An 11,392-nucleotide genomic window follows, 5' to 3' on the forward strand; every position below is an offset into this window, starting at 1 on the left:
TAGTGTAGTGGTATTAACTACTCGCTGTTTGCAAACAGAGATAACGGATCGTAAGCAAGGTTCTCCCGCTCAATCAAACGGTCAGGGTCAAATGGGGTGAGGTAGGATCCAAACGCCAGATTGGGAAGGACCAATCGGAGGGTTCCACAAGGTGGCCGGGGATTGGACAACCCGGCCATGAACAGGTATAAAAGCCGGAGCGCTGAGAGCTCTTGGGCAGTTCTGCTACACGAAGACCCAAGTCGGCCGAAGACATCTAGGACCCTGGACCAAGCCCTCCAGCCCTTGTCAGGGCTCGGGCTCAGAGTAACCAGTGGTCGGGGAGAGATCCCCTAGGTCCAGCCAGAGGACGCTGGGAGAGCAGGGAGATTAGACAGCCTGCAAGGTTCCGGAGGCTTGTACCTTCTGAGGGTAACGGGTGAGGGGACCGTACAGTGGCGGCTCCTGCAAAATCTCTCAGGGGGGGCAAATGTCTGGATGATTGATTAGATTAAGGTCCACCCATGCAATGGATAAATTAACAGCTTAAGCATGTAAAGGCAACTTCACTTCTTTAATATTAATGAAAAATAAAGTGACTCTTACAATACATCTTGTTTGTTTCTATACTCACTATTAATACAATCCACTCATGTTTCTTTTATTAAAGATTTCACTAGGTGGCGACAAATTATATTGTTGGATGAAACGTGCTTACGTATGATGACGTAAGCACGTTAGGGCGAGCCCTCCCGCCGTTCGAAAAAAAACATCTTTGAATGTAAGTCTATTGGGCCACTCGGGGCGATTCTCAGCCGGAGTGAAATCGCCCAAAAAGAGGCGGTACTCCACAGAACGTGACATGACGCTGATTGGACTATATCCAGAGGCTGCACAGTGACGGCTAGCGTGACTCTGTGGTTGAATGATATTGGTGGTGCGTCGCCCAATCTCCCTAATGAAGAAACCGCCCCTGGGACCGTATACCCCTTAGTGTGATAGGAACTGTGTATTAAGATAATAAATAGTGTGTGCCATAAAAAGGTTTAGAACCCCGTCCTTTACAACACTACACTAGTAATGGCAGAACTCCACGACTCCAGGAAGTGGCCCCGAAGTTTGCCACAACGTAAGAGACGTGGTGATTTACAGGCAACGTCAGTTGAGCGTGGACAATTAGACCCAAGCCGAAACATAACATATACAAAATATTGTTGGAAAATGTATATTTTCGTATTTTTTTATGATAGAATATAGTATTGTCATCAGTATGTGACATAAGTATACCAAGTTTGTAGTCGATACCACATTGGGAAGTGGGTTAAAATTGAGTTACAAGATTTGAGGATACGACAACAACAGAGTGAGTTAAATGAAAGCGTGTGAAAATAAGTAATATATAAAAATACTTTGGTTTAAACACGCTTTCATGAAATGTACAGTACTAGTAATGGCAGAAGTTGAGCGTGGGACAATTAGACCCAAGCCGAAACTTAACATGTAAAAAATAATGTTGAAAAATATTATATTTTTAATGATATAATATAGTATTCATACACTTAGTAGGTAAAAAACGAAATTAAATATAATAAAAAATAAAATAATAAAAAATGTACCCGTAAAAACAAAGTTTTTCACTATATATCCTTTATATGCGTGGCATCGGTTTTATTTTATTATTCGTTTCTGTTTTTCTTGAGTAAGAGTTTCATTTTTATCACATTGGTATTTTAAAGTAAATATGAAAAAAAATATTTTCCTAAAAAGTGGAAAATTTTGGAAAAAAATTTTCACGAACATTAATTGTCACGCACAACGAGTCTGTGTGCAAAATGTCAGCTCGATTGGATCACGGGAAGTGGGTTAAAAAACGACCGAAAGATTTGCACGGTCGTAAGCGCGCAAGCACGCAAGCGAACTTAATATAAAGGATTTAAAAACACACAAATCTCACGGCAGCACGAACTCGTGATGACTGCGCAGGTGAGAGGGCATCTTGGCGAACCGGTTTCACGTCGGGTTTATTTATAATCACACACAGAGATCACTCACTACCACCCACCACCACCAGCCACCCACCAACACCACCACCACTACCAACACCACTCACCACCACCAACACCACCACCACCACCCACCCACCAACACCACCACTACCAACTCCACCAGCATCACTCACCACCACCACCAACACCCCCAGCACCACTAACACCCCCACCACCAGCACCACCACTCACCACCACCACTCACCACTACTCACCACCACCACTCACCACCAGCACCACTCACCACCATCCACCACTACCAACAACCACCACCACCAACACAACCACCACCACCAACACAACTCACCACCACCTTACTCACCACCACTCACCACCACCATCACTCACCACCACCACTAACCACCACCAACACAACTCACCACCACCTTACTCACCACCACTCACCACCACCACCACCACCACTCACCACCACCATCACTCACCACCACCACTAACCACCACCAACACAACTCACCACCACCTTACTCACCACCACTCACCACCACCACTCACCACCACCATCACTCACCACCACCACTAACCACCACCAACACAACTCACCACCACCTTACTCACCACCACTCACCACCACCACCACCACTCACCACCACCATCACTCACCACCACCACTAACCACCACCAACACAACTCACCACCACCTTACTCACCACCACTCACCACCACCACTCACCACCACCATCACTCACCACCACCACTAACCACCACCAACACAACTCACCACCACCTTACGCACCAACACAACTCACCACTCACCACCACCACTCACCACCACCACTCACCACCACCAGGGGTAGCAAGCCACTTAGGGGCAAGTGCTGTTCTCTATTCAGGGTTGGTGGTGGTGTTGGTGGTGGGGTTGGTGGTGGTGGTCGTGGTGGTGGTGGTGGTGAGTAAGGTGGTGGTGGTGTTGGTGGTGGTGTTGGTGGTGGTGCTGGTCGTGGTCGTGGTGGTGCTGGTGTTGGTGTTGGTGATGATGGTGTTGGTGATGATGGTGGTGGTGTTGTTGGTGGTGGTGGTGTTGTTGTTGGTGGTGGTGTTGTTGGTGGTGGTGTTGGTGGTGGTGGTGTTGTTGTTGTTGGTGGTGGTAGTTTTGTTGTTGGTGGTGTTGGTGGTGGTGGTGTTGGCAGCACAACGCCCTGCACAGCTTTTGTCTCCCCACAAAGACAACAAAGAAAGCCGCCCCGTGTCAACCCATACAGGTCAACCCCCTAGTATCACCACCACCATCATCATCACCACCACCATCATCATCACCACCACCATCACCACCACCACCACCACCATCATCATCATCACCACCATCATCATCATCACCACCACCACCATCACCACCACCACCACCATCATCATCACCACCACCATCATCATCATCATCACCACCACCATCATCATCATCACCACATCACCACCACCATCATACGGACCTCGTCATCATAAACCTGTCAAGTAGGAAATGACGCAGCATGCGTTATCAGCTGTGCGCTCGTGGTGTGTGTATTTATATGTTTATATAATTATCTAACCCCAAACCGGTTGACCAACATTGCCCTCTGCTCACGGTACGTGCTTGAGGTGCCCGTCAGAATGTGGGGAGCGGTGGTGCAGCGGTTAGCGCGACGCCGCGCTACGAACCCGGCCACCCGAGTTCGATTCCCGCTCACGGCCAACGCCAGTGACGGATTATGATCTGAACCCGGCACCTGGGCCTCCGCTAGGTCGACTCGGCCTCGAATGGGTACTCGGTGCGGTGTGTAGTAAAACATCGCCACTGGTGGTGTAGATAGATGATGGTGGTGGAGATGATGGTGGTGCAGATGATGATGATGGTGGTGATGGTGGTGGTGAAGGTGGTGGTGATGATGGTGATGATGGTGATGATGGTGGTGGTGATGATGGTGGTGATGGTGGTGATGATGATGGTGGTGATGGTGTTGGTGGTGGTGATGATGATGATGGTGGTGATGATGATGGTGATGATGATGATGGTGGTGATGATGATGGTGGTGATGATGGTGATGATGATGATGATGACGGTGGTGGTGATGATGATGACGGTGGTGGTGATGATGACGGTGGTGGTGATGATGATGATCATGATGATGATCATGATGATGGTGATGATGATAAGCCACTCATATCGTTGAGCTGTCATTTGTGATGGGCCAGGTTTGGCGACCTTACACGTGGTAAAATAAAATGTGAGTTTAGTTTGTGGGAGACAAAGGCGGCCGGGCATGGTGCTGGCAACACCACCACCTTCATCGTTGCTGCTATACACGGGTACCCGTCAACTCCCTATCAGTGCCCGACCTTATTACTGACCGACTCAGACCATTTCGATTTAAAGCTTTCGTGACTGCAGGGATTCATCTTGTTGGTTCTTTCGGTAAAGTCACGTAGAAGGGAAATAATAAAATAATAAAACATAATAAAATACAATTCTCACGACGTTTCGGCCACAACGCAAGCAGCCGTTCTCAGGTGAAGAACAGGTCTGTCGGAAAGACAGAGTCTGAATGACAGACCTGTTCTTCACCTGAAGACGGCTGCTTGCGTTGTGGCCGAAACGTCGTGAGAATTATTTATTTATTTTATTATTTCAACTCAGACCATATTGGACTCACCCCGTGCCCCTTATACATCTTTAACGTTCATCCGAACAAGTCCCATCATCACGGGGGAGAACACACACACAGACTAATAGACGAAAAAAATGTAAGACATTAGCATTCCGTATGGGTTGGCAGGTATGATGACCCCACCCGTATCAAACAGAGGATTTTTTTCATTAACTAAACGCATCTGGCATTTCACCAGCATTGCTTCAAGCAAAGCCCGACTCTGCTGATGAGGCACTGCGTGTCGAAACCAGACCTTGGTTACAAACATCTGTCAGATCATCAGCATTTGTCGATGCAATTCCGCACTGCTGATGAGACACTGCGTGTCGAAACCAGACCTTGGTTACAAACATCTGTCAGATCATCAGCATTGGTCGATGCAATTCCGCATAGCTGATGAGACACTGCGTGTCGAAACCAGACCTTGGTTACAAACATCTGTCAGATCGTCAGCATTGGTCGATGGAATTTCCACATTGCTGATGAGACACTGCGTGTCGAAACCAGACCTTGGTTACAAACATCTGTCAGATCGTCAGCATTGGTCGATGCTATTCCGCACAGCTGATGAGACACTGCGTGTCGAAACCGACCTTGGTTACAAACATCTGTCAGATCATCAGCATTGGTCGATGGAATTTCCACATTGCTGATGAGACACTGCGTGTCGAAACCGGACCTTGGTTACAAACATCTGTCAGATCATCAGCATTGGTCGATGCAATTCCGCACTGCTGATGAGACACTGCGTGTCGAAACCGGACCTTGGTTACAAACATCTGCCAGATCATCAGCATTGGTCGATGGAATTTCCGCACAGCTGATGAGACACTGCGTGTCGAAACCAGACCTTGGTTACGGCAGTTACACCAGTATTCGTTTCAATTTGCCAGTCGTCGTACGGGCGAGATGGTCACTGGTGCTGCTGCTGTGGTCTCGCCTAGGGGCACCCCCAGTAGCAGCTTCCCCTGTGTGGCACGAAGTGACTTTGGTACAGGCAAAGGAGGTCTAATGATGTAGGTGCTCACCACGAGCCCTCGTTACTCTGATAGGAGCATCGTCCTCTGGTCCAGCACCAATTGAGACGAGGCTCAAAAGAAAGCGGTCTCTGGTGTGGACCAATCGGTTTCAAGGACAGTGCATCATAAATTACACTGGTCAACAACAACAAAAACATGTTTTTCTGGCCTGGACTTTTGCAGCTGTTCTAGACTAATTTCAGGGTGCCGATTCCAAATCTGATCTCAGATTTGCTCTATCACATCTCATTTTTATGCTATCGGCATACCCCGTTTTCATTGATTTTACCCGAAATTAACTCTGTCACTTATGATTGCAAGTTGTTGTTGCGAGTCAGTGACTGCTTTAGTGTTAAAATATGGTGCTGTATTTTTAGGATAGTGAGTTTATAATAGAATTTTATGTAGATATCCACATTTATTTAATATTTTTCTTCCGCAGTTTTTATTGAAAATGCAATATTTGATATCTCAAAAACCTGATGTGATAGACAAAAACTGATGGCAGATTTGGAATCAGCACCCCAAAATTAAATTTGTCACGAACGCTTTCGCAATCAACATCACAAGTGACGTGATCACACCTAGAGCTCTATTCAAGGAATGAAACGGGAGGATTTGTTCACTAATCTGGCTGCGTGCCTGTTGTAGTTGGTGGCGAAACGTCGTGCCCGGATTGTCAATGTTGTGGTTTGGCTCTCCGACGCACAACCAGTGTTGCTGTACTAGTATACAGTACTACACTACATTATACACTACACTACACAAAATACTATACACTGCACTATACACAACACTACACACTACACTATACACTACACTCTACACTACACTATACACTACACTATACACTACTACACACTACACTACACACTACACAAAATAATATACACTACACTATATACACGACACTACTATACACAATACACTACACACTAGTGCTGTACTAGTATACTACACTATACACTACACTATACACTACACTATACACTACTATACACTACACACTACACTATACACTACACTATATACACTACTATACACTACACTATACACTAACTATACACTACACTATACACTACACTATACACTATATACACTATACACTACACTATACACGACATTACTATACACTACACTATACACTACACTATACACTAGTGCTGTACTATACACTACACGACTATACACTATACACTACTATACACTATACACTACACTATACACTACACTATACACTACTATACACTACACTACTATACACTATACACTACACTATACAATACACAACTATGCACTACACTATACACTACACTACACATTACACTACACACTACTATACACTACACTACTATACACTACACACACTACACACTAGTGCTGTACTTGTATACTACACTATACACTACTATACACTACACTACACATTAGTGCTGTACTAGTAACGAATTGGCCACGTTGTGTTTACGCGACAACCCTCGCTAATAGTCTGTGTCGCGTGATGTAATGACGACACATTCCTATTTTCGCGATCTAACCCACGCAAAAAAAACCCCTCTCTACTATGGATAAGGGCGCTTTCTAAATGTAAGTTATGATGATGATGAGTCTGCTGATGCCAGGACGGAGTGATGATGTCTGCTGCTGCTGCTACGTGTGTCATCCCACGTTGAGAAATCTTATTATTTTTGCGGCTCGGATTATTCAAATGCCAAATTTGTCCCGCGACTCATTCAGACTGGCGCCGCGGGGGTCTTTCACGTCTCACTGTGACGATTCGTCGGTGTTGTTGTTGTTGTCGATGTGGTTGTCAACGCACACCGCCCGATGCTTGAGATGATAATCCGAGGCGAGCTTAGCGAAGCCTCCACAAACAACGCCTGTGATGTAACTGTGTGTACAGGTGTGTGTGTGTGTGTACAGGTGTGTGTGGAGGTGTGTGTAGCTGTGTGTGTAGCTGTGTGTACCTGTGTGTGTAGCTGTGTGTGTGTCCAGGTGTGTGTGTAGCTTTGTGTACAGGTGTGCGTGTAGCTGTATGTGTGCGTGTACCTGTGTGTGTGTACCTGTGTGTGTGTGTGTACCTGTGTGTGGACAGGTGTGCGTGTAGCTGTGTGTACAGGTGTATGTGTAGGTGTGTGTACAGGTGTGCGTGTACCTATGTGTGTGTGTACCTGTGTGTGTGTACAGGTGTGCGTGTACCTGTGCGTGTGTGCACAGGTGTGTGTACCTGTGTGTGTGTGTACAGGTGTGTGTGTAGCTGTGTGTACAGGTGTGTGTGTGTACAGGTGTGTGTCTAGTTGTGTGTAGAGGTGTGTGTGTAGGTGTGTGTGTAGGTGTGTGTGTAGGTGTGTGTGTAGGTGTGTGTGTACTTGTGTGTGTACAGGTGTGTGTGTGTAGCTGTGTGTACAGGTGTGTGTGTGTACAGGTGTGTGTCTAGCTGTGTGTAGAGGTGTGTGTAGGTGTGTGTGTGTAGCTGTGTGTGTAGCTGTGTGTGTAGCTGTGTGTGCGTGTACCTGTGTGTGTGTACCTGTGTGTGTAGGTGTGTGTGTAGCTGTGTGTGTGTGCAGGTGTGTGTGTAGGTGTGTGTGTAGCTGTGTGTGTGTACAGGTGTGTGTGTGTGTAGCTGTGTGTGTAGGTGTGTGTGTAGAGGTGTGTGTGTGTAGCTGTGTGTACAGGTGTGTGTATGTACAGGTGTGTGTGTGTACAGGTGTGTGTGTGGCTGTGTGTGTGTAGCTGTGTGTGTGTGTACCTGTGTGTACAGGTGTGTGTAGCTGTGTGTGTGTACAGGTGTGGTGCTGGCCACCCACCCCCTCGTGTGCCACGGGTGCCAGCCTCCATAGGCGAACAGCACTTGCCCCTACAGTCTGCTAGAGGCTACCCGGGGGACATTTGTCATTGTGCAGGTGTGATGGAAACGTTGTGTAAACGTTTGGATTATCGGGCAACTGCTGCCAACGAACAAACACGAAACGTCTCACCTCCCTCCCATTAACCACTCACGTGGTGTGTAGGGTTCAATGTACAGAGGTGGATGTGGTGGTCCAAATGTCTTGTGACCCGTACCACCACCACCCCACCTACCCATCACCACTACCCTGCCCACCACCCCCCCTCCCCTCCACCCCCCCTTCCCTCCACCACCCCCCCTACCCACCACCACCACCCCCCCTACCCACCACCACCACCCCCCCTCCCCACCACCACCACCCCCCCTCCCCACCACCACCACCCCCCCTACCCACCACCACCCCCATTGATTATAATCCATTAAAAAATATTGCTTTCGTCCATTGCATATTCATTCATATTTCAAATCAACCATACTTTATAAATAAATATAAGTGTGTGTACACGTTCGGTTGTGGAGCTTTAAACGGGGCTCACAAGACGTCTGGGCCCACTCCATGCAGAGTCGAGGTTTGGCTCTATACACATTATAACACGGGCTATTGATGTGGTGCTTAAAGGTGAGCGAGCGGGTGAGCGAGCGGGTGAGCGAGCGGGTGAGCGAGCGGGTGAGCGAGCGGGTGAGCGAGCGGGTGAGCGAGCGGGTGAGCGAGCGGGTGAGCGAGCGGGTGAGCGAGCGGGTGAGCGAGCGGGTGAGCGAGCGGGCGTGTGGGTGTGTGGGTGAGCGGGCGGGTTAGTGTGTGGGTGAGTGTGTGGGTGAGCGAGCGGGTGAGTGTGTGGGTGAGTGTGTGGGTGTGTGGGTGAGCGAGCGGGTGAGCGTGAGTGTGGTGAGTGTGGTGAGTGTGTGGGTGAGTGTGTGGGTGAGTGTGTGGGTGAGTGTGTGGGTGAGTGTGTGGGTGAGTGTGTGGGTGAGTGTGGTGGGTGTGTGGGTGAGTGTATTGGTGAGTGTGTGGCGAGTGTGCAGGTGAGTGTATGGATGAGTGTGGTGAGTGTGTGGGTGAGTGTGGTGTGTGGGTGTGGTGTGTGGGTGAGTGTGTGGGTGAGTGTATGAGTGAGTGTATGGGTGAGTGAGTGTGTAGGTGAGTGTATGAGTGAGTGTATGAGTGAGTGTGTGAGTGAGTGTATGAGTGAGTGTACGGGTGAGTGAGTGGGTGAGTGTGTGAGTGAGTGTATGAGTGAGTGTATGAGTGAGTGTCTGGGTGAGTGAGTGAGTGTATGAGTGAGTGTGTGGGTGAGTGTGTGGGTGAGTGAGTGTGTGGGTGAGTGTGTGAGTGAGTGCTCACCGTGGCTGGAGGGGGTCTTTCGGCCATGTCCATAGGCGAGTGAGACGGCTGGTGAGCAGCTGGTGAGGATCTGGTGAGCAGCCGGTAAGAAGCCGGTGAGCGATTCGAATGTTTTTCCTCCTTCCCCGAGGCCCTGGGTCCAACTCAATGGGTCCCTCCCCCTCACCTCCCCCGCCCCTCCCCCCTCCCCCTCACCCCCTCCCCTCCCCCTCGCCCCTCCCCCTCACCCCCTCCTCGCCCCCCCTCCCTCCCTCCCCCTCCCTCCCCTCCCCCTCACCTCCCCCTCGCCCCACCCCCTCACCCCCCTCCCCTCCGCCCCTCCCCCTCGCCCCACCCCCTCACCCCCCCCGCCCCTCCCCCTCACCCCCCCCGCCCCACCCCCTCGCCCCACCCCCTCACCCCCCCCCCCCCCCCCGCCCCTCCCCCTCACCCCCCCCCGTCCCTCCCCCTCACCCCCACCTCACCTCCCCCTCACCTCCGTCTCAGGCCTACTCGTTCACAAAGACAAAGGTGCCCCGTGTAGCCTCTACAGACTGTCGGGGCAAGTGCTGTTAGCGACACCTGTGAAGGCCACACGAGGGGGGGTGGGTGGCCAGCACTACGCCCGGCCGCCTTTGTCTCCCCAGTGACGATGTTTACTACACACAACGCTACGCCAGGTACACTCGTTTGAGGCCGAGTCGACCTAGGGGAGGCCCAGGGATCCGGTTCTGATCAATCGTCACCGGTGTTGGCTCTGAGCGGGAATCGAACTCGGGTCGCCGGGTTCGTGGCGCGGCGTAGCGCTAACCGCTGCACCACCGCTCCCCACTCGTGAAGACACACGCGATGACGTCACCGCCACTCACCTAGGTAACAGTGTGGCGCGATGACGTCAGAATCGCCGACCCCCACCGCCAGGTGAGGGGGCGCGAGTGATGATGTCACGGAACCAACCGCTCAGAGAGGTGGGCGGGGCTTGCTGAAGGCTTCCCGCCAACGCGGCGCGTGACGTCACTGGCCGCATGACGTCATCGCGACGAACACAAAAAATAACCGCCTACCCCCATCCCCTTTCCCACTCGGCTCGTGACGTCACCGCGGCGCGTTTGCGATAATGACGTCATGCACGCCCCGGCCACCACGATCGTGTTGCGTGACGTCACCGCGGCCCGTTTGCGATAATGACGTCATACACGCCACCGCCACCCCGATCGTGTTGCGTGACGTCACCGCGGCCCGTTTGCGATAATGACGTCATACACGCCCTGGCCACCCTGATCGTGTTGCGTAACGTCACCGCGGCTCGTTTGCGATAATGACGTCATGCACGCCCCGGCCACCCCGATCGTGTTGCGTGACGTCACCGCGGCCCGTTTGCGATAATGACGTCATACACGCCACCGCCACCCCGATCGGTCCACATGTCTTGTGACCCCCCCCCTCCCCAATGAATTCTGTAAAATGTAAACATTTTATTAAACGTTTCTTTAAAACAGAAATGAATATGCAATGAGAAAAAAATGTAAGGAGTAAAT

General features: G+C 50.2%; 1 protein-coding gene across 5 annotated transcripts in view; it reads right to left on the reverse strand.

Moving 5' to 3' along the window:
- Positions 1–10,813, reverse strand: part of LOC133358502 (serine protease 33-like) — a 30,155-nt gene extending 19,342 nt beyond the window's left edge. For 2 of the 5 annotated variants that reach the window (XM_061576856.1, XM_061576852.1), the window contains exon 1: positions 9,876–10,018. In XM_061576856.1, coding sequence (XP_061432840.1) covers positions 9,876–9,908 — 33 coding nt within the window. In that variant the 5' untranslated portion in view covers positions 9,909–10,018. Of the gene's footprint in view, positions 1–9,875; positions 10,019–10,339; positions 10,663–10,723 lie in introns of those variants that run through there. The other 3 variants (XM_061576853.1, XM_061576854.1, XM_061576855.1) reach the window with 3 other exon arrangements.
- Positions 10,814–11,392: the final 579 nt, after the last annotated feature.

This window comes from Lethenteron reissneri, chromosome 62 (assembly GCF_015708825.2).
Source record: "Lethenteron reissneri isolate LAM-NWPU_2019-01 chromosome 62, ASM1570882v1, whole genome shotgun sequence".
Lineage (NCBI taxonomy): Eukaryota > Metazoa > Chordata > Hyperoartia > Petromyzontiformes > Petromyzontidae > Lethenteron > Lethenteron reissneri.